Source organism: Neoarthrinium moseri, assembly GCF_022829205.1.
Source record: "Neoarthrinium moseri strain CBS 164.80 chromosome Unknown scaffold76_Wmoseri_CBS_16480, whole genome shotgun sequence".
In the NCBI taxonomy this organism is placed as follows: Eukaryota; Fungi; Ascomycota; class Sordariomycetes; order Amphisphaeriales; family Apiosporaceae; genus Neoarthrinium; species Neoarthrinium moseri.
In genome coordinates this window covers 22,810-44,780 of record NW_026055190.1, presented here as the reverse complement: position 1 = coordinate 44,780, position 21,971 = coordinate 22,810, and the positions used below count along the sequence as shown (strand labels likewise).

Below are 21,971 nucleotides of genomic sequence, written 5' to 3'. Positions count from 1 at the left end.
CCAGTGAAAAATACCTTGAATAAGATCATATTGTTTCTGCAAAATCAGCCATGCCTCAAAGCACCGGTGTTGATGTAAATCGTTTAAAGTTGCATAATGACATGTATATATTGCGGTGTTAGCGTTCACTTCGCACATAATTGGCTAGTAGCAGAGCTGATTATGCGTCCCGATTTGTACACACCTAGGACAAAGTCTAGGCGAAGGCAGATCTTGAAGAATGTCGGATGAATTTGGCAAAATTGCTCCGGTCTCTTGGAATTACCCCGACTGGATCAGTCATGCCATGCCGCCTTGGTCAGGGTGGAGAAAGATAGGCTGTATATACCAAGTGTTAGCGGATATAAATGCTCGAATAGTGCCTGATGTCATGGTACACCAACAAATACTGTTTGATCGACCGGAATGCTGAATCATGACGGCCCAGACAAGCGAAAAGATCAGACTCGTGCGCATTGCTCACGTCTACTACGCACACACCGACTTCGACGCGGCTCAGCAGTTTCTTTTAGATTTCGGCCTCGTGGTAGCTGAGCGACAGGATGACAAAGTCTTCTATAGAGGCTACGGGCCCGATCCGTTTGTATATTGCGCTATCAAAGGAAGTAGCGTGGGCTTTCAGGGTGCAGCCTTCATGGTAGAATCCATGGACGACTTGATGCGCGCTTCGACCACGTTGCCCGGTGCCACCAAGATTCAGCCGCTGAGAGCTCCGGGTGGTGGCTATATTGTCACGTTCACTGACCCTGTGGACGGATTCCTGTTCCATTTAGTCTTTGGGCAGGCAATGGCTGAGCCATCAGACGGACTACCCGAGCTCGATTACAACTTCCCACAAACGAAGAATCGAGAGGTGAACAAGACGCAGCGGTTCACAGCCGGGCCGGCCATGGTTCACAAGCTGGGGCACTTTGGGTGCTGTGTGACTGACTTCGCCAAAACGTTCAGCTTTTACACCACTCATTTCAATTTCAAGCCTAGTGATGTGTTGCATGATGGCCTGGGCCATGACCACACAGCCTTCCTGCACCTAGACCGTGGCATGGAAAAGGTCGACCACCATACATTCTTTATCTTTGAAGGTTCGTCTTGATATATCACTCATGCAGCTCGAGCTCGCTGACCACGTGAAGGTCCCAAGTTTCACATTCACCACGCCAGTTTTGAGGTCCATGATTTCGACACACAGGCTCTCGGCCACCAATGGCTGAAAGAAAAGGGCTATGATGTTGTCTGGGGCGTCGGTAGGCATGTTCTAGGCTCTCAAATCTTCGACTACTGGTAAGAGCCCTTCCTGACTCACTTACCCAAATCCTCGCAGGTTTTCGCTGACACAGGAAAAAGGTGGGATACATCGAGGAACATGGTGGAGCATTACGGTATGTTACCCATAGCTATAATCCCCATAATGGTAGCTAACAAGACTATCATGAAGCCGATGGGGACCTCGTGGACGAAACTACCCCTGTTGGTCGAGACGTGGCTGGGCCTGATAGCCTGCATATCTGGGGGCCTCCTCTGCCTCCAACGTTTATGATCTAGGGCGCACGTTTCTTTGCATTACTACGAACAGATATGAAGCATTTAGATCATAAAAATAAAGCATTAAGATTAGAACATGTTTTCATTATTGAACATTTCCGCTCCCGGGTAGCTCTATCCGCCTCTCAGCTCTGCCCTAAGAAGGTCCGCGTAGTTCCCATTTCGTGGAGAACGCTCACGGGATTTTAATAACTCCAGCACGGAAACCATCTGTTTCGCTGGACAAGATCAGAATGCTATGAAGATCTACATGGTCAAAGACCCCGAAGTTCCACCGACCCGGTACCGAAGGCCAATTAACCCGAGACAGTAGGTTGTACCTAAGCTAGATAATGACCATAAATGTACTGCCTGGATAGTGAACAGGAAAGTAGGAGCCGCCTTTTCTTGGAAGCCGACGTTTCGAAATAATACCTTTGTCAGAATGACACCTTCATGGACACGATTGATTCGCTTCATTGCGGAGGAAGATGGCCAAGTCCACCTCGGCCAAGTTGACCGAAGTGTATACCCCGATTTTGGCGTCGCTGCCTTCAAAGGCGAAAGAATATCAACGCAGCTCATACAAGGTTCAGTATTTGACGGTGTTGTAACCTCCAAGGTTCTCCATGTTGCACGGGTATGGTAATAATCCACGAGGACAACTATGCTACACCGCTGACAACATACGTTCACAGCTCCTCGCCCCTCTAACCTCAGAGGATGTACCGATCATTCGTTGCATGGGCTTGAACTACCGGGACCACGCTCGAGAATCGAACATGCCAATTCCTGACATACCGGTATTATTCATTAAGCCGCGCACGGCATTGAATGGACCCTGGCCTGCCAGAATCAATATTCCCGCGGTTGCGCAAGATGGCTCTAGCGACTACGAGGCTGAGTTATCAATCGTTCTCTCAAGGTCTGGCCGTGATATACCCGATTCAGAGGCGATGAGTTATGTGCTCGGATACACGTGCAGCAATGATGTTAGCGCTCGTACGCAGCAGTTCAAGAATAGCCAGTGGTGCTTCTCGAAGGGTATGATATGTACCCTTGGTTCCGCATGGTGGCGATAGTATTGACAAGCACGCGCAGGCTTGGATGGCTCCTGCCCTGTTGGCCCAGTGCTAGTCTCTCCAGCAGAGATTAACGATCCCCATAACTTGAGAGTCAAGGCAGTCCATAATGGAAACATTGTGCAAGACACAAGTACAAGGTACATGCTAAACACTCTGCAGAACCCATGGCGTTTCACGCTCACCATGATCATTTACTAACACCAAGTCCTTCCCAGCGAGTTCATCTTCGATATACCCAAGACCATTGCATTCTTGTCACAGGGCACTACATTGGAAAGAGGGACGGTGATCATGACGGGCACTGGACCAGGTATCGGAGCTATGCGTAAGCCTGCCGTTGTTTTGAAACACGGTGATGACATGAGGGTAGAGATTGAGGCAATTGGGACATTGATCAACGAGGTCCACTACGAGTAGTACCGAACTTCGTAAAATTGCTACTCTCGATTACCAATGAACCATAATTCCGCCGAAATGTGTTATCCTACATCTTGGTATGGGGTTCTGTGTCAGACAACTTCCAGGCCCAGCCGTCGTCATAAATGGTAGTCACAAGTAGCGTTGAATTTGGAATTATTTGGTCGACCCACGCTGAATAGGACTAAGCTCTTCCACTTGACCTGCTGTTTTCGGGTATGGGTTGGAATCGTGCGGCCATGTAGTGGTGACTGGATGCCGCTTACCTAGTTCTACCCAGTAATCATTTCCCTTTTCGCCCTTCGTTTCCAGAAATCTATAGTCACGTACTTTTTGTGGTCGAGAATGTTCTATTGACTACCATGGAGTGCTGGTGTGGGTAGTGTCGAATTAGGCCGAGTTGCTCCGCGCCGGGAGGTTTCCGGTTCATTTATGGACCTTCGGGATGATAGTCTCGGATTGTTTTCGTTCGACTCCTGAAATTGGAAGCGAGAATCGAGATTCGCGCAAGACACCAGTTTTGCTTGCGTGTGGCTTTTTAATCTACTATTCACCACCCCGACATCGATAATACGCACTGCTGGTTGAGCCAAAAGTACACCGCAGACATCTCTGTGCACCTATAGCTAACGGCAGTCGTCAGACCAACAACTGACTATCTAGTTCCGAAGCTCCAGCGAGCTCGTTTTCTGTCCTGGAAAAATGTCCCCTCATCGCGAACCTTCGATTAATGGAAGGGAAGTCGAGCATTCAATACCGTCCACAGATGTCCTCATCATCGGGTGTGGCCCTGCAGGAGCTTCTCTCGCATGCTTCCTTGCCTCCCACGGTACGAGCGTTCTCAATCAGGATGATTTTCGGTTTCGCGCTTTATTGGGCCAACATTAATATCTGTAATAACAGGATTAACAGGCATCATGGTTTCCGCCTCGTCAGGAACGGCAGATACCCCGAGAGCACACATAACGAACATGGCAGCATTAGGTCAGAAAAACATAACCATAAGCTTCAAAACCCACTTATCGAAGCTCAGTCTTGCATCAATAAGATATACTAAGACGAAAAGCAGAATGTTTGAGAGATATTGGACTGGACAGAGACGTTGATCAAGTGTCGTCCAAAGGTCACTGTATGATCCATACCCGCTGGTGTCACAGTATGGCCGGTGAGGAGTTTGCGCGACTTTATTCCTGGGGCCACGACCCCCAGCGCAAAGTATAATTGCCCAGGTCTTTCTAGTGGATAGGCAAAATCAAAGTGTAGTGTTGACCGAAAATCTTCTATTACAGGGCGACTACGAGACAGCTAGTCCGTGCAATCCCGCCGATGTACCGCAAACGTTGCTCGAACCGATTCTAATTAAATATGCCACTAATCATGGATTCAAAGTTCGATTCAACACGGCATTTGTGAATTTCGACTACTCAGATGACCTCAAGCCAATTACAGCCACCCTTTCAGACAGCTTGACTGGCCAAGAATATCAGATCAAGGCGAAATACCTTTTCGGTGCAGACGGCGCGCAAAGCAGAGTAGTCAAGCAGTTGGGCCTCCCATTGAAATGCAAACCTGGTCAGGGGGTGGCAATCAATGTCCTAGTGAAGGCGGATCTTTCCCATCTGGTTGAAACGCGCATGGGAAATCTGCATTGGGTTATGCAGCCTGACCGTGATCACCCAGAGCATGGGTGGATGTGCATTGTCCGTATGGTTAAGCCTTGGCACGAGTGGATGTTTATCTTGCTCCCGGACCCCAAAGCAGATCTTACCATGCGGCCGACGAATGCCGACTACGAAAAAAGAGTTCGTGAGATAATTGGTGACGACACCGACGGAGATCCTGGGCGTCTCCCGGTGGTATATTAATGAAATCGTGGCGGAACGATATTCTGATGGCAATATGTAAGTTTTCCCGCACGCCCGCTCCTGGTTGGAGGATACTTCAAGATTTTCTCTCCATTCCCGTTGTTTCTATAGTAGGAGAAGACTGAACAAGCGCCTGTTCAGACTATGTCTCGGTGATGCCGTCCATAGACACCCCCCAATGAATGGGTTAGGGAGCAACACCTGTATACAGGACGCATTCAATCTAGCTTGGAAGGTTGCATACGTCCACAAAGGTCTAGCTGGTCCTTCCTTACTGGAAACGTATAGTCACGAGCGTCAGCCTGTCGGGGAATCTATCGTTACACGGGCTAATCAGTCTTTCCGTAATCACTCCAAGGTGTGGGACTCGATGGGAGCCACGAAGTCAGATTTGGCCGAGCGGCGAAGTTGTTTCGGTGAGCTGACAGAGCCTGGAGAAGAGGGTTTTCGGCGGAGACAGGCTTTTCAGAAAGCTATCAAGGGTACAACGGAGGAGTTCCATGCCCTTGGCACCGAGATGGGCCAGCGTTACACTGGTGCCGGAGTCTTTACTGCCGACGAGCTTCGACCCTTTGAGCTGACCGGTCGAGCTTCTAAGAACCCCTCTTTGTACTACGAGCCAAATACATATCCAGGATCTCGCTTACCGCATGTCTGGCTCAACAAAGCCGTACCTACAACTGCTACGTCGACAATCGATATAGCAGGCCGAGGAAATTTCGTGCTGCTCACCGGAATTGGCGGAGATGCATGGAAAGAAGCAGCTAGAAGAATTTCCTCTGATTTGAACGTGCCACTGGAGGCACATTCCATCGGTTTTCGGCAGGATTGGGAAGATTTCTACTTTGAATGGGAAAGACTGCGCGGCGTAGCAGAATCTGGGGCCGTTCTCATCAGGCCCGACAGGGTCGTCGCCTGGCGAGCTGAGAAGGTCATGGGAGATGTAGAGGAGTGCCTTCAGAAACTGCAAGCTGTGCTCATCTCCATCCTGCACTTGACTTGAAGATATATTATTAGTCTGTTCAAATATGAGATACTATTGGCTCTACGCGGCGTACTTGCGCCATTACTCATAAATGTTAAATCTCCACTGCTTCCCCATTTGGCATATCGACGTGGAAAGCTGTGATGTCTGAAAGTTATCTTGAATCATAGGTATGGTGATGCGCGTGAAGGAGTCCATGCAGCAGTCGAAGGTCCTGTTTTATAGCAGAAGGTTGAGTATTGCAGGAGACGTTTCCCCGAATATTGGGGTCGTCAAATCCAATTGTGATATTCCTTTGGGGATTGGCGACGGAGACGGTACGGATGCTGACTTACACGACTGGTGCACTTCGGAATGATTTCGGTGCCACTACGGTGGTGCCGGGTCATCAAAAGCCCACATTTCCCGTGGTGCCTGGGTTGTATGGGTGATCCAACTACAGGCTCATAGCAGTACGCCCATAGGAACGGAAGTAACAGAGAAAATGAGTTCATGCTGTTCCGATGTACGTGTATATATAGGATAATTTTTTCCTCCGCATAATGGTTCTCATGCTTTGCGCGCGAAGCCTCATCCTCCTAATACAAGTTCCAACCACGCGAATTGGACTCCCCAGCCCCGTCTCACAGCCAATGCCACCGCAGGAATTCCCCTCATAATGGCAGACGGACAAGTACTACAGCTGATTATCATTCCACATCGCCCGGCAAAACCGGAAGAGATAGACCGAGATCTTGAAACCGCCTTTGAGATTCTCCAAAGGCATGGGTACCACAATATGCCAAGACGGCCCAAGTAAACATGTGCTAATCTTTCGCTCAGCGCCGACGGCCTCAATTGTCTATGGCGAGGAAAGAAATTTGAGGACAGATATACGCAGGTGGCTGTACTACTCTGGGAGACTTTCTCTGCGTCTTTCCGATTCTTCACGGGCGAGAAGTACGGCGAGATGGACAGAACAATCCAACCAGCCCTAAATGGCCGCACAATTCACTGGAGAACACATTCCTTTCTTTCATTCTCAGCATTAAGTAGTATGAGTCGTCTCGATGCGGTGCTTGACTCTCCAGCAGTCGAGGTTGCCCTAACCAAGGTGATAGAAGGGAGGGTTGCAGGCTACTACAGGCAGTTTAACTCAGTTGTCACGGGTGTGCTAGACGAGGAGCCAGGTTGTCACGGATACTGGATTAGTCCAACAGTTGAGTCCTCACAGGACCAGTTACTATTGATCAATTGGACCTCAGTGGATGTATGTTCTCTGATTTGATCTTGCTCAAGTGGCTAGTGCGCATTTTAGGGCCGACAATGAGCATTACACAGATATGCTGACCTGCTGAATAGGCACACCATGACGATTTTGAGAAGAAACCAGGCTTCGCATCTTGTATAAACGCACTCTCTGACTACTATCGTCAGTTTGTTGTCCCTTAGCACATAACAGAGATTCGCAAGGTCCCTCTGACCTGAATGAAGCTAAGACAAGAGAGATTCATATCACCTTATAAATTGAAAAAATGGATAGTGGCGAATCTTTTCTATATATAACTTCCCTGGTATGCATAGAATGCCTCCTAACATGCTGCATACCCACCGTCCACAGTCCAGTGTGCTTTGGGTACTCGTCAGCCGGGACTGTCGACGACTGGCAGGGCAAAATTAGAACAAAGCAAGACACTTACCACCAGTAACATACGATGCGGCGTCGCTCAACATGAAACAAAGGACTCTGGCGACTTCTTCCGGCTTGCCCATGCGGCCCATGCATGTCCTCGCGCTTGTTTGACTGGAACTGAACAAACCCTTTGCCTCTCCATCACGAAAGATCGGAGTGTCTATAGGTCCCCTGTCGGCCCGTAAGTTAATCGACATCGGAGAGTACCTTGATGATGAACGGTTCGAAGCTTACGGGAGGATAGCGTTCACTCTGATACCCTGTCGCCCAAACTCGCCAGCCGCCGACTCCGTTAGACCAATCACCCCAAACTTGCTAGTGGCGTACGCAGCGTTATTCGGGAGACCACGCAGACCGGAAGTACTGGACACATTGACGATAGCTCCTCCCGGCCGGGGAAGATGAGGGAGTTGAGCACGCATGCAGAACATGACGCCTTTGAGGTTGACATTCATCATGCGGTCCCAGTCAATCTCGTCCTAGTGCATATGAGCAAAAGTCGAGGAGAATAAAAGGCGATGGCAATAGAGAGGGTTTGAGGTGGATCGGGTCCTACAATCGTTTCACAAGTTGTTTCCCCTGTACCTCCTGCGATACCAGCGACATTGGCTGCCCCATCAAGTCTACCGAAATGCTTGACCGTGGTTTGAATCCATTCTTCAACTTGTGCGGCATCGCTTACATCGACCTTTGTCACGCTTATGACGGGCGTCCCTGCGCTGAGACCTGGTTGATAAATGTTAATAACAGCAGTCCTCTTCGGCAGGAAAAGTCGCCACTTTGTATCTTAGCAAACAAGAATACCTACACAGCTTCTTAGTGTCTTCCAGTCCAGCCGCGTTGACGTCGCATAAAGCAAGCCCGGTTGCTCCAAGCTCTGCGAGCCGGACCGCGGTGGCTTGCCCGATTCCAGATGCGGCACCCGTCACGACATATACACGACCACTAAGAGATGTCATCTTTCCTACAAATGATATTTTATATTTAGAATGAGCTCAGGTGATAGCTTAATTCAAGTAAACGATTAAAAATGCCGAAGAGATGGTTCACGAGCTGGCGGACACTAGCTTTTAGTACCTTATATCTGTTACTTTAGCTCTCAAGCACACCTTTTTTGCGGTCAAATTCCATGAATTAGCCCCGGTCATTATGAGCTTTAGTGCTGAAAAGGTGAAGTCTCGTCTGTATGCAAGATTAAGCCGACCGAAATTACCCCGTGGCCAAGCAGCTTGCGGAGATGCAACAAGAATCACGGAGTCACGACGCTCCGGAAAACTTCTGGCTTGATGTCAAGCGAGTCTTTTCTAGTAGTTCTTTAGTTAAAGAACTTTTACACTGCAACTTCAGATCTGATCAGGTAGTCGTGAAGTTACCGAAGATTTGTCAACGTGAGAACAAGTGAGCCTCAGGGAACCTTCGTCCAGACTGCAACACTGAGTTCAGACTGATAAAAGTGGTGCCAGATGCTATATAAATTGACAAGCTGCGTTTGAATTTCTCATATTGCAGATGCCAAAGACACCAGAGCATACATAACGACTCAACAGTTCGGGAATCCCGATAAGAGTTCCTGAACATCAATAGGCAGGTCCACATTGCGCCACTCCATGTCCATATTAGACAATGTGGGATCTGATACGGCCGTATCTGGATCAAAGAACGAAACGCCGGACTTCTTTCCAGGCATATGCATCATTTCCAAAATAGATGGGCCTATTTCTGGTATATCTTCACTTTCATTTGTCATAGATGGTGGGGAGAGAGGCAAGTCAAAGCTTGCGCCGCCTCGAGGACGTTGAACCTGCCGTATTCCGGATTGAAGGTGATATTTCTCATCATATGATCGATGCAGCTGTAAAGGCCTATGACCTGCATAGCTTTGCCAACGCTGACGGATCTCTGGGCCTGGAATAGAGGGTTCATCGATGTACAGTCCCATATGACTTTCGGGCATCGTGCCATAGGACTGCAGGGTCAGTTGCCCGGTCAAATTGCGCCTGGGCGGTGACGAAGGAACGTCAACTCTATCTAATTCCAGGAAGTTCTGTTAGTGCATGCTTTTGGAACGTGTTTATAAAATTCCTACCTCGGGCAGTGACAACAGGATTCGCTGCTGGGCGCTCTGTGTTGGGACCGCGTGAGCTCACTTGTTTGTATTGCTCTGGCGAACTATGCTCCCGAGCGCCAGCAGAGCACCTGCTTAATGATAGTGATGACGCATTGTGGTGCTCATACTCAGCTTGACTGTTGAGTTGGTCTTCCAGCGTTTCCAAGTTCCGCTGAAGGGCTGTCTTGGCATCCCAGAATTCAACGCAACGGTTATACGTGAGATACAGGATATGAAACCTGGACTTGATCAAGGACCCCTCCGTTGAGCTGCTTACGATGTGTTTCCGGACAAGCTGAACTGCAGAAGCCAGCCAGATAGTACTGAGGAGGAAGGGGTTGATGTGCTGAATGTGTTCTTCACAACTCCTGTTGACAATAGCCAAGATGTTGTCCGCTGCCTCAAAATATTGGCGGACGCGGGGGCCTTCCGGATCGGCAATACCTCGTCGTACAGCTGAATCGTCATGGCTGTGTTCTGGATTGTTTCGAGCCCGTTTATCTTGATCCCCTCCATTCGATCGAAAGAAATCGTATCGGTGTATCATCAGACGAGCGAGCTGTGTCATGACGAAGATGTTGTATACCTCGCAGTGATGTTGACGCAATGAACACAATGGCACTTCTGACGGCTTGTTTTCGAAGCTGAGGTACTGAGACCGATATTTCAATCGGGAGGGAAGAGCCAATACGAAGCAGTGAACCGCGTTGGCGAGAATTTCGAGCTGATGGGCGGTCTGTTCTCCGTACCGCCCTTGTTGCAAAGGCTTCTGCTTGTCACCACTGACTCTTCCAGGCCACTCGCCCCGGTTTTGGGGGGCTTTGTGGGGGCGGAGGCCGTAAGGGGTGGAGATGATTTGGGCCTCTTTCATGAGCGAGTTGATGACAAGGAACCACGCTTTGGCGGATTGATTGCCAACATTCTGCAGTGATTTCCAGCGTTCGATCGGGTCTTGGTTCATGAACACGCTTGGTGCAGGTTGATCCTGGAACCAAAATGAATTGTCGACAGGAAGGAGGCATTCCATATGAGCCCAGTCGATGGCGGGTGGGGTTCGTCTGATGGTGCTGGCGAAGACATCCATTTCCCATATCGCCCACCACGCCCGGCGCTGCTCCTCTTTGCACCTCCACTGGAGTCTATCTGGCTCGATCTCGGGAGACAGGTCGTGGGCATCCGTGAGTTGCAGATTGAGCTCGTAAGCGATGCGCACGCACATTCCGAGAGATCTCCATGCCTTGCCGTGTACGCCGCGCGTTAACTCACAATGTGTTGCTATGATCAGGGCTTGAAGAACACATATTGGCGGTTGCTCGTCGCCGCACTCTTCTAAGGCCTCGTTGATCAGTTTCAAGGCCATCTGCAAGAAGATGTCGGGTTGAAGAGGGAGTTCTGACTCCTCAGGAGCAGATGCTCGACCATCCTGTGTATCCGAAAGTGTGTCTCGTGGTCTAAACCGTATAGCATAGCTGACCATTGTTGCCAATAGAGCAGAAACTTGAACTGGCGAGGTAATGGCCGCCAACTTCTCCTCAAATGATGGCTGATGGAATATATTTATAGCCACCATGTCTCGGAAGTATATCTCGACTCTGTTTATCGAGCGCAGGGCAAAGTACAGTCAGTAAGGTCAAAGGTTCGCGGGGTGGCGTGAGGGGTGTACAGTTCGAGAATAATTTCCGTAGATAGGCCAATGGCTTGACATGCTTGCTGAAATAGAGACTGTGTCACCTCAGAGGTAGCACCGGTCCGCCCTGGCGTTGTTGAGTTGGTTGACTTTTCTGGCGTCGAAGCCTCGTGGCAAGGATGCAGGATGAAAGATAGCTCTAGGATATTCAGGGACGGGTCTCGTCCGTGGGGCGGCTCGTCCTCCATACCATCGACTGATTGCTCCGTTGATCTCAATATTTCCGGCGACGCAGCGTCAAGGAGAGGTCCTGTGCCCGGGGAGAGCGAGCTTGTCGTTCTCTGCTGCCTGCTTCTTTTCCCTTCTATGACACGTCGCTTTGATCGTTGCGATGTTCCTAATGCAGTGTCAGACGAAGAAGGTGCGCATGATTACAGGTGAGCCTATCTATAGATGGCAAGAAAACATACCCAACTTTGGCCCTGGCTTTTGAGCCCTCGGAGGGTACTCACAAGTTTGGTCTGTTTGTTCACATACAAGACAATGCGGAAGCTCGCGACCACTGTCTAAAAGTATTAGAATGCCAACGGTGAGGACAAGGCGCATAAGCAACATACCACTTGACCTTGCGTCTGGGTTCACAGTAATATATTTAGCACCTTTAATTTATCGTTGAATCGTTGCAGATGCAGATGGCTAGACTAACCTGCGACATGTGTAGCATGCTATCTCGCGGCGTGGTGGTTCCTGTTGCCTGGGCATCTCGGGCCACATGATTCGGTGTTTATGCAGATTCTGCAAATTTCTAGGACTCTATGACTTTCATCGAGAGACGGTGGATAATTGACTCAGGAACAGAGTTGGGGTAAGCTTCTTTTCATGCAGAGGCAAGGGTTGATGTGGGTAGATGAATCTGGGGGTGAATCTCTCTCCCCATACTCCTCTTGACACTAACTTGTGGGGTACAGCATCAGGACTGGTGAGGAGACGCGGGGATTTCTGTTCCTTACAAGCCAAGCCATGGGTTGTAAACCGTCGTGCTCCAGCCGCAGAGCTAGCCGGAGTAGCTGCTTGGCTTGAAGGTGTGGGCAGAACAGGCTACTCAGCACCCATGTAGTGGCGGCGTGGCCTCTAGACGCATCAGGATATGTACTTCAAGTTGTTGCTGGGCAGAATTGCCCCGAAAATAGTCCGTTCTGTTTCCGTACTGCCGTAAGCGAGATAGATAACAGTACCCACCATTTGGCTTTTGTAAGGGCCTCCTAGTGCCCAAAGAAGGGTTGGCTTGAGAATTAGCTTCAATTGACAGACACGGCCATAAAAGCGAGGGTTGCACCTCCTCTGAGGACAAGGATAATTGAAGGTTCCTTTTACTCCAACGGCTGCACTCATCGTCGCTGTGGACCATCTCTTCTACCCACCTTTCAACTGGCCCTCAAGTACCAGTATACGCTATTATCGCCGACACGTCTTCCCTTGCCTAACGTCTTCAAATAAGTGGGAAACAAGATAGGATAAAACCCAAGTCACCCAATGTTGCCTTGCCGCTGGATGTGACGCTACAAGGAACTAAGCTCTTGTAATGTATACTGTTTATTGCCATAGTTGACACAAGCATCCTTTCAAAGTCCTCAATGCGACTTAGAAAGGGGGCGACTACGATATGCGTACACATGGGAACGCACACCCTCTTGCAGTAGAGCATTCCTTCCAGTAGATGCTTAGTTACAGCTCGCAAAACTCCTATCAGTAGCTGAGGCAACTGTGGTACTACCAGGTGGCCTCCTTTAGGGCACTTCGAGACTGCATTCCATCGTCCACCTTGTATAGAAAAGAGAGCTAGTGCCTTGTCGTTGTAGCATTTTACACCTCTTTTTTTCCATTCTTCTTTGCTCTTCCATGCCTTTTTACCGCCTGTTTCAAGGTAACCTCGTTTCTTGTAGTAGAGCAGCAGTGGGAGAAGAAGAACTAGGGTGCATTGTAATCGCATAATAACAGCGGGACACTGAACGGGAGTTCGCCATCGTGTCTGGAGGCGTCCAGTAATTGTATCCCACCTCCCGCACCGCCATCACACCCTTAACTCACGATGATCCATCCTTCCCTTTCAACAGTCACCCCTCCCGTCGAACACCGTCGAAGGCATTATAAGAGTGTACATTGGGCCTATGAACAGAATGAGCATAAGAGCCATAGAAGTTGATGGTACCTTACCAGGACACTCCGTGAAGGTTCCGACCTGACAGAAAATTTCTTGTACATCAAACCCGATCGCTTCGATCTAATGCTGAATATCTGCTTCAGCTCTGCACTTCTCCAAGACTGGAAGGATAGAGCGAAGAGTATCTCTCGTGAAGACAGACGCCTGTCTCACCAGAACTTCCTGACTAAAACCTTGCTTGCACATGGCCAAGACTTGGTACATATCATTAATTCTTCTGAAACCCTGCTTCTCATAAAAAAGGTCCCCAACCGTAGATATGATCACACCTTGAGTAGCATCATTCAGCTTGCTGCACTTCCAGCTCCAAGTAAAAAGCTGTCTGTCTAGGCCACGGTGCTGATAGTCCGGGTCTAAAGCACATCCACGTGTGCTCAAGATATCTAAACGTGTATCAGTGTTCCGTTTCAAGTACTATATGTATTGCCAGAAAAGGGGCATACTTAGCCGCTGTGGACTTGTAGAAACCCTTGAAGGCCTGACTCTGCTGCCGGTTTTCATATCGTCTCAGACCTGAGTCATCCACTCGGATATTAAACACAGCACATTTCCTGACTTTGGGCGAATCATTGGGAAGATGCCAGTATATGAAGCCAATAACCTCGCCCCCATTATCAGGCCCAACCATAACAGAATGATGTTGAAGCGCTGTGGTTAACATCCTCGCGATGCCCTTTCTCCTGCAGGAGCCATTGACGAAGAGATTCTCAACGACACCACGATACTGGCTTGTTTTGTAGGATATAGAGAGCATTACGACCACGATAAGATCAGGACAGCGAGGCTGGCCATTGGAATCGACTTCCTTGAAGAGCATGTAGATAGAGCGTGTACGGTGGGTAACTCTACCTGCGCCCTCCACCAGGCTTGCAGAAACTCGGTTGACGGGATCAATTGGAAGGTTGTGAGAGCGCGGTCGAACCTGATACAAGTGGCATGTAGGGCCACTAGGTATGCGATCAGGTGCCTGTGCAGCGAGCAGTCAGACTGGAGGACGGCTCTAGAGTCTGGCATATTGTATGCTGAGAGAAATACCAAGAAGTTGTTTGGTGGGTCTAATTATGGCGGCCAAGGATCTGATGCCGACAATTTTGGGAAGAACGCTGCTTGCACACCAAGATGTGGGTTCAGTCGCAGGTGAGCCGCGCCGACTATGTACAGAGTTGTTCAATTCACGCAAGTCAAAGCGATATGCCGAGTAGTTTCTAATTGCCATTACATTACATATATCTGGGACCATTCGGCTCTGGCAGATGTAGTAGAATCATCTGACCGCAAGAGCCTGCCATCAGGCTAGGTCCCAAGTCACTCAAGCACCTCCAAACGCCTTCCATGAAGTCTATGCCTCGATGCTGCGCCTGATATCTGAATGGCCCTTGGCGTGAAACAGCTTCGAGAGCTGAAGTGTGGCGTCGGTGATGACACCGTCCCTAACCATCTCCTCCCGGATAGAGGCGAAATGCCGCCCCTGCGGCCTATGGATAGCTCATCGCCGCCGCGTAAGCCGAGACGAAGTGCCTGATCTCTCGGCCTCTCCGTCGTCCGGAATCCCGTTCTCAGCAGCGATCTGAATCAGGCCCTTGCTGTCGGCCATCTTCACGGCTTGGGCGAAGATGTGTCCCATCTTCTCATAACCACTGACTAGTGGGTGAGACCCATCAGGGCCGATATCTGCGATCTGAGGAATTTCGTCGCCACCGCCTTCGCTCGGGTGTAGTTCTGCCAGCACCACGGGCTTTCCCTCCTTCTCAAAGTCTGGTAATAAGGCGCGGAACTGCTTATTAATGTCAAGCACATGTGGTTCGAGGTTCGGCACAGTATTGGTCAGCAACGTGGTGAGGACCACAACAGATCGCGGGGAAGTCTTCAACAGGTAGTTGATGAAGTCCTCCATCTGGGCGCCGGCCTTGTCGATGTCGAGGTTCTGGAGGATGTTGTTCGTTCCAACATTGATAACGAAGACGTTGGGCAGAGTTTTTGGCACGATATTCTTGGCGTGATCATGAATCTGTGTGACCCGATTGCCTCCATAGGCCTCCACATCGTTGTCAACCATGTCGCCCAGCCGAACTGAGCCAACCATGTTGACAGGGACGCCGAAACTGACGAGGTCGTCGCGCAGCACCTTTCGGAAGCCAACAGTTCCCGGTGAGGTCTCGCCCTTGACGATCGATGCCCCGAGACACATTACCCTGAGAGGTGTACCATCTGCAAGGCTCCCTGCATACTGGCCAGAAGGCGTGGACGTCGCTAAACGTAAAAGAGTCAGTGGGGATGATTGCAGATGACACAGTGGACTCGAACAAAGCAGGAAAATCACCAGATGTTGTGGTTGGCGAATGGGCAGGGAGGGCAGTGGCTGATGCCGGTGTTGGTGTTGGTGTTGGTGTTGGTGTTGATGCTGCGGGTTGAGACGCACTTTGATTTGATGAGCCTGTTCCATTGCTGGCACTGCTGTCGAGATTCGCATCCTTCGACCCCGATGAACCTCCACCTATGGTATGAGTCGCACCAAGCGCTGGATTGAGATATGTTAGACGCGACCTGGATTTGTTCCCGCAATTGGATCCTCACCGATAAGGATGATAATGACCGTGACGAGAGCGCAGAGGGCAGCGATCGCCCTCTTAGTCCGGAGAAACGAGAGGCGCGAGCTCCATGACTGGGGGCTCTTTTCGGTAAGAATGGACATGATTTAGCCGCACATATCCTCCCACGAGGACACGAGGGAAGGAGAGAGAGAGTTGAGGAACGAAGACGGACTTGGGGGATTATTTGACGCTTGTCAAAGTCATGACATGGTGTTGGGTCGCGCCAAGACTGGCAGTGCCTCGATCGTGCTACAGGGCGGGACCGTTTTCGCCAGTCAGCGCATGCATTCACTGCCGTGAGATGGCCAATCTCGTCGGGGGCTAGGCCCAGGCCTGGAGCGTTAATCTCGCCAACAGCGCCAAGCCCTGGATCGCTGTGGCATTCCCGGCTACCGGCACGAAACCTGTCAGTCAACTTACTAAGCCACCGAGGCCAATCGCCGCGAATCCACCAGAAATAAGGCCTGCCTTAAGCTTAATGTTTAGATTCATGGACCGCCTGCAGCCATGTCTGACTGCAGCCCACCTTGTGCGAATCGCCCCGTGAATCAGCAGCCACGCTTAACTTGTCTGACTTCTGCTAAGATGCCCTGTAAGTAGGGCATCAGCGGCTCCAGACGTACACATCCAGACCTGAGCCACGCTGCCGTGAGTAGGTAAAGCCCCGAGTCTGGCGGGGGTTACCGCCTAGGCGTACATACCGGAGCTGTGCACCGCGGGTTCCCAAAGATTTGAGGTTTACAGATCAACTGCAGGACCACCCACGCAGCCATCGGACACCTATCGCCAAAAACTGAATCGAGACCACACCCGAGTACGCAGACATCTCCATTGAGTGAGTGGATTGGTCGCTATCGACCTAGCTTTGCTATCAACGGTACCATTGCACCTACGCCCGTGGGAAACATGATGGGAGTTAGTAAAAGCCAGATGCCAGGATCTTGAGGCAAAGCTGCAAGGCGTGCTTGCAAGCAAACCGGTAACATGCACGTCAAGCAGACCGCCGAGGTTGAAGTTCGAATCTTGAGGAAGCGCGTAAGAACTACTCGATATTGGCGACCTGGAAAATGGAGCATCACTTGCCACACGACCTGTAAATTATACAGGGCATGTACGATCATCCAGAAGGATAGGCAACGATGGAAAGTCTTGTCGCTGCCTAAATAGCTTTGCTGCGGACTTTGCCTTGCTCTCATGCCGTGAGCGTCCCCTGGCAGGGCTCTGGCGGAGAACCTTTGATCTGGTTGCTTGCAATCGCCATGAACGAGTGCCTTCCTAGGAAACAGTAGCACTGACCATGTAGAAATGATGTTGTTTACCCAAAGGCTAGGACATGGGGTTTTGTTGCAGCGCTGGGTGAATGGTATTAATGATTGGTTGAATTCAGCGTGCACTCACTGCATGGGACCCGAGGCCGAAGCCCGGGCCGCATTGACCTCCATTCCCTGTCCCGAAGCTGCCGATGCGCTACACAAATGAACATCCTATACATTGAGTACATACATAGGTACACATGCTGCAGATCAGCTGTGTAGGCGCGGGGCAGCGGTGGGAGTGACTGGTCCTTTCCCTTCTCCCTTGCATCGAAAGCTGGGTGTTCTCCAACTTCCTCGAGCTGTGCCGCGCCCCTGAGTCCCCCGTTGTCACGATAGTTGGACGAGACTCCCGCAGTTGCAATACATTCCACTACATCACACATCACCAATTATGTCGACGACACTTTATCTCGTTATTGCCGGTGCTGTTGCGACAGTCTGGCTGGGGTGGACCTTGTTGAAATCGCCACCCAAGCTTCACATAGCACATGTACAATTTGAAGGCGACAACTCGATGGCAAGATACATTTCAGAGACGAAGACCTTGATGGATCAAGGCCAAGCACAGGTGAAGAAAGTTTCCGCTGCTGCTATGCACCCGAGCATATCATAATGGCTCTAACACTTCCGCCAGCATCTGAAGAAAGGGCGCCCGTTTACGATACGCAACCCTTCGGACGAGAAGCATCCACTTGTTATTCTACCCCTGAAGTATCTCTCAGAGGTCAAGAGTGCACCCCAGAGCAAGCTGAGCTTTCCCACCTTCCTGGACAAGGTGAGTGCTATGTTCAACGTGGCTCTGCAGACATATAGTTCTGAAGTTGACGGGCCTGAGGTAGAGCAACCTTCTCACTGTCGTCGGTGGCCCTACTATGAACTTCGAGGTGACCCGCATGGTGAGGCTTAGAGTGAATCGAGCCCTTAGTATGTTTCACGCAGACCACAGCTCCCAATGACGCTGACATGTGAAACCTATTATAGAGGACTTGGTAGAGCCACTGCAAGATGAGTGCTTATATGCTTGGAACAAGGTCGTGCCAGCATGTGCAGGTAAGCGGCACCGGTGCATAGCATGACCTACGGTCAATTAATGCTCGCAGACTGGACACCGATAACGTTATTCCCTATACTAAATCAGTTATTTGCTCGAATCGCTGCACGGGTTATGGTTGGTCCAGAGCTCTGCCGCGACGATGAATGGCTGAATCTGGCCCTGTCATATACCGAGGCCAGTATAAAGGCTATTCGGGGTGTCAGAGCAAAGTACCCGCCGTCACTGCGTTTTCTTGCCCAATATCTCGACAGCAATGCACGAGAAGTTTTGAGAATACGGCGTCGTGCGGCCCAGATGCTGGGTCCTTACCTGGAGGCCAGGCGGAGTGGTCGGGACAGATCTAACAGCGATGACGCGCTTCAATGGCTGTTAGATACATACGAGTCGAGGAAGAAAGCGTTATCCGCCGATCAGCTCGCTCAGGATGAGTTCATACTCAATGTTGCATCCATCACGAGCAGTGCAGCGGTTGCGCTCTCCATCATTTACGACTTGATTGACCACCCCGACTCATTGCAAGAGATCAAAGAGGAAATAAGCAGAGTATTTGGAGAGTACCAGACTTGGACTCGAGCCAGCCTCAATTCTCTGCTCTTGCTTGACAGTTTCATGAAGGAAAGCCTGCGACTTCACACCCTTCAACAATGTGAGTTGTATTAGATGTTCCTATTAATAATTGCTAAGACAAGATGCAGTGACTGTGCAGCGAGCTGCTTTGGTACCTTGGACATTCAAAGATGGTTTCCAACTACCTGCAGGAACCAACATCTCCTTCGCCAGCCAGCAACTGAATCTTGACGAAGACGTTTACCCTGACGCTCAGACATTTGACGCCAAACGGTTTCTACGCAAACGCGAGAACATCGACCCTAACAAATTCCACTTTGCCTCAGTATCGGATGACTCCATCATATTTGGGGCAGGGTTCCATGCTTGCCCTGGGCGGTTCCTCGCACAAGATGTGCTTAAGCTGATGCTTATCCAGCTTTTGAAGCGATATGACTTTAAACTTTCTGGCGCTAGTCAAAGTCGCCCCCGGGATATCGCTTACAATTTTTCAGTGATGCCCAACATAGGAACACAGCTGCTTATGAAGGAGAAACCGACTCAGAGATGATCTTGGCGACAAGACTAAGCAATGATATACATATGAACATGCTACAGCTGCGACATAGTATTGCAGACGACCATCGGATTGTGTCCTGAATGTGCGGAGTAGGACCTAAGACATTATCTTGATAGTTCAGATAGCCATTATTGAAATGTTCCACGCAAGACCAGAATTATGAAACTAGACTTCAGTTGATTCTTCCTCTAGATAATCTTCTCCCGCATCCCGGCTCAATGATGTTTGTCTCAAGCTGACGCTTCGGGAATATTGAATCATCATACAGCGAGTCGCGCAGACAACGGCGTATAATCAACGTTCCCCGGCGCAAGAGAAATATACTCCGAGTTCGGATCCACTACCTTGCACACTTGTATGCTCCGATTCGAGCTCAGTAATAGAACCTTCACTACTGACCTCCGTGTTGACCTGACTAAGTGCTCGAACATGCCAACAATGAATGTCAAGTCATGAACCCACCGCGGCTGCTCATACCAAGAGATGCCATCAATCAAACAGAAGACAATAATACCTGATGGTACCTGCCCGACTAGAAGTCGGAAAAGTTCACACAGGGCTGGTAGCGTGCAATCGTAGACGTCGTGCAGGAACTCTTGCGAGTCAATCTCGCTCAGGTCAGGAAGCGGTGCTTTGAAGCTCAGTAAGAGCTGAACCACCAGACTCCGTAGCATGCCGTGAGGTCCGGTCAGCCCGTCTTCCGCTTGTGAATCCAAGTGGCTTCCACAGAAGAAATGTAGCACCTGTGTGTTCGGCTGATCCAATAGACTCAGACTAAGTGTGCCGGCAAGTACTGATATCGCTGAGATCTTGTCTACCCGCAGTGTACCGTCCACCAAAAGTAACGACGATTGAAGTGTTTTGAACCAGCTCTGAAATGACGTGGTCTTCAGTAGCGAACGGGCTCTTGCTTTGTCGTGGCCACTCATCCTGCTTTCCTGTCTAACGATGAAGCCGAGGTCTTCCGTGAAAGATGTGGGATCGACATCCAAAATTCGCAGTAGCTCAAAGGATGAAACCCAAGGAAGTGGTCTAGGGGATGATTTACGGGATCTCTGCGGCTCTATCTGTAAACTTTGCGACTGAAGCCGGCTATTCAGCCCTTTGAGTGTACTGATCTCTTGGGACATCATAAGAACGAGCGTCTTGATGTCAGCTGCAAGCTCTCCAGGAGCCTGATCATTCAGAATTTTTTGAACGCCAGATTCGACTTCTTTCCGGACTGCGGCGACAATTATTCCTTGGAAAGAATGACTGTATCTTTCCATTTCCTTTCTTGTTGGCATCTGTCTGAGATGCCCGTACATCATGCCCATTCCGGCATATGCCTGATCGACTTTGTGTCGTATTGCTAAGGTCTTCCCTGCTCTTGGCTGCTAGTATCATCTTGATCCGGCTGATGGACGAGGACAGGGCTGTTGATCTTTGTTGCAGTCTGTTCAGGATGTCATCAACCTTTTTCATCTCCGGCATTCCGGCTGCTAGGCGATTTAATGCTCTTGCAAGTCCTACATTGGCCGTGTTAGACGCGCTAGGTACTTGTTATGCAAATATATTAATAGGTGTCTTCTGACACGGGAACACTTACTTGGCCGCTTCTCGTGTAGTATCTGGATGAGATCTGGTATGTCTTGGCATAGTTCGTCATAATAAGACTTAGCTAACCCTGCCACGTCCTCCCCATCTTGGGGCCCGAATAACTTGCATGCTGCTTCCATAGTACGAATAATATCTGGTATATCTTCAAATGTTCGAAGAATCCTCTCCCGGTTTTCAACTTTATGCTTGGCGGACTGTTAGGACTGGTTAGTGATTATGTCAACTTCGACCTATGAGCCATTTACTGAGAATATCAATGCCAACCCCCCCTTGATGATACTAAGACCGTATTCTTCTGGTATTAGCTCAATCCATGGCTGCATGTACGGTGCCGCATCTGCGAGAACCCTATCTGACTTTTCTCGAAAACGTCGGGTCTTCTGACTTCGCGCTCTCGAGCTGGTTGAGGACATCATCCCAGGAGCAGTTCAAAAAGTCAAATTCATTAGAATCAGGCAGACCAGGGTGACCAGATGGTCTCCCATACAGCACCAAGATCTTCTTGAGTCGACTGGGCCACCATCAGCACCTTTCCTTGGGTTGTTGAATGTTAGCATAGGTCTTACTCGACAGGAGGTTCCTGGCCTGGAAGAAATCTTGATTGATCTTCAGAGTAGTATGTCTCTTCTCCATACGATTGGTGAACGATGAATCCTTCAGATTCAAACCAAGATTCCAAATCTGCGGCGCGAATGGCATTTGTGTCATCAGATCGATTCTGGGTAACCACATCTTGAAACCACGCCATGACGCACAAATGACTTATTTTATAGATTGTATAGGAG

At 49.8% G+C, this 21,971-nt stretch overlaps 7 protein-coding genes across 7 annotated transcripts; 4 read left to right on the top strand and 3 right to left on the bottom strand.

The window, feature by feature from the left end:
- Positions 1-415: 415 nt before the first annotated feature.
- Positions 416-1,542, top strand: JN550_011917 (uncharacterized protein; the record flags this gene model as incomplete). The annotated part of the gene is made up of 4 exons (XM_049310335.1): positions 416-1,082; positions 1,134-1,281; positions 1,345-1,379; positions 1,436-1,542. The coding sequence occupies 4 exons, from the start codon at positions 416-418 to the stop codon at positions 1,540-1,542; spliced, it is 957 nt and encodes a 318-aa protein (XP_049166086.1).
- Positions 1,543-1,966: 424 nt separating this feature from the next.
- On the top strand, positions 1,967-3,023 carry JN550_011916 (uncharacterized protein; the record flags this gene model as incomplete). Its single annotated transcript, XM_049310333.1, has 4 exons — positions 1,967-2,161; positions 2,220-2,565; positions 2,623-2,743; positions 2,822-3,023. 4 exons carry the CDS (start codon positions 1,967-1,969, stop codon positions 3,021-3,023), a joined length of 864 nt encoding a protein of 287 aa, XP_049166085.1.
- Positions 3,024-4,181: 1,158 nt separating this feature from the next.
- Positions 4,182-5,891, top strand: JN550_011915 (uncharacterized protein; the record flags this gene model as incomplete). The annotated part of the gene is made up of 3 exons (XM_049310332.1): positions 4,182-4,238; positions 4,313-4,879; positions 5,100-5,891. The coding sequence occupies 3 exons, from the start codon at positions 4,182-4,184 to the stop codon at positions 5,889-5,891; spliced, it is 1,416 nt and encodes a 471-aa protein (XP_049166084.1).
- Positions 5,892-7,444: 1,553 nt separating this feature from the next.
- Positions 7,445-8,504, bottom strand: JN550_011914 (uncharacterized protein; the record flags this gene model as incomplete). Its single annotated transcript, XM_049310331.1, has 5 exons — positions 7,445-7,482; positions 7,553-7,716; positions 7,780-8,024; positions 8,102-8,271; positions 8,354-8,504. The coding sequence occupies 5 exons, from the start codon at positions 8,502-8,504 to the stop codon at positions 7,445-7,447; spliced, it is 768 nt and encodes a 255-aa protein (XP_049166083.1).
- Positions 8,505-14,986: 6,482 nt separating this feature from the next.
- On the bottom strand, positions 14,987-16,192 carry JN550_011913 (uncharacterized protein; the record flags this gene model as incomplete). The annotated part of the gene is made up of 3 exons (XM_049310330.1): positions 14,987-15,750; positions 15,920-16,018; positions 16,075-16,192. 3 exons carry the CDS (start codon positions 16,190-16,192, stop codon positions 14,987-14,989), a joined length of 981 nt encoding a protein of 326 aa, XP_049166082.1.
- Positions 16,193-17,798: 1,606 nt separating this feature from the next.
- Positions 17,799-19,578, top strand: JN550_011912 (uncharacterized protein; the record flags this gene model as incomplete). Its single annotated transcript, XM_049310329.1, has 6 exons — positions 17,799-17,975; positions 18,042-18,182; positions 18,247-18,331; positions 18,389-18,457; positions 18,508-19,107; positions 19,157-19,578. 6 exons carry the CDS (start codon positions 17,799-17,801, stop codon positions 19,576-19,578), a joined length of 1,494 nt encoding a protein of 497 aa, XP_049166081.1.
- Positions 19,579-19,881: 303 nt separating this feature from the next.
- On the bottom strand, positions 19,882-21,934 carry JN550_011911 (uncharacterized protein; the record flags this gene model as incomplete). The annotated part of the gene is made up of 6 exons (XM_049310328.1): positions 19,882-20,002; positions 20,065-20,762; positions 20,893-21,095; positions 21,176-21,380; positions 21,544-21,697; positions 21,753-21,934. The coding sequence occupies 6 exons, from the start codon at positions 21,932-21,934 to the stop codon at positions 19,882-19,884; spliced, it is 1,563 nt and encodes a 520-aa protein (XP_049166080.1).
- Positions 21,935-21,971: the final 37 nt, after the last annotated feature.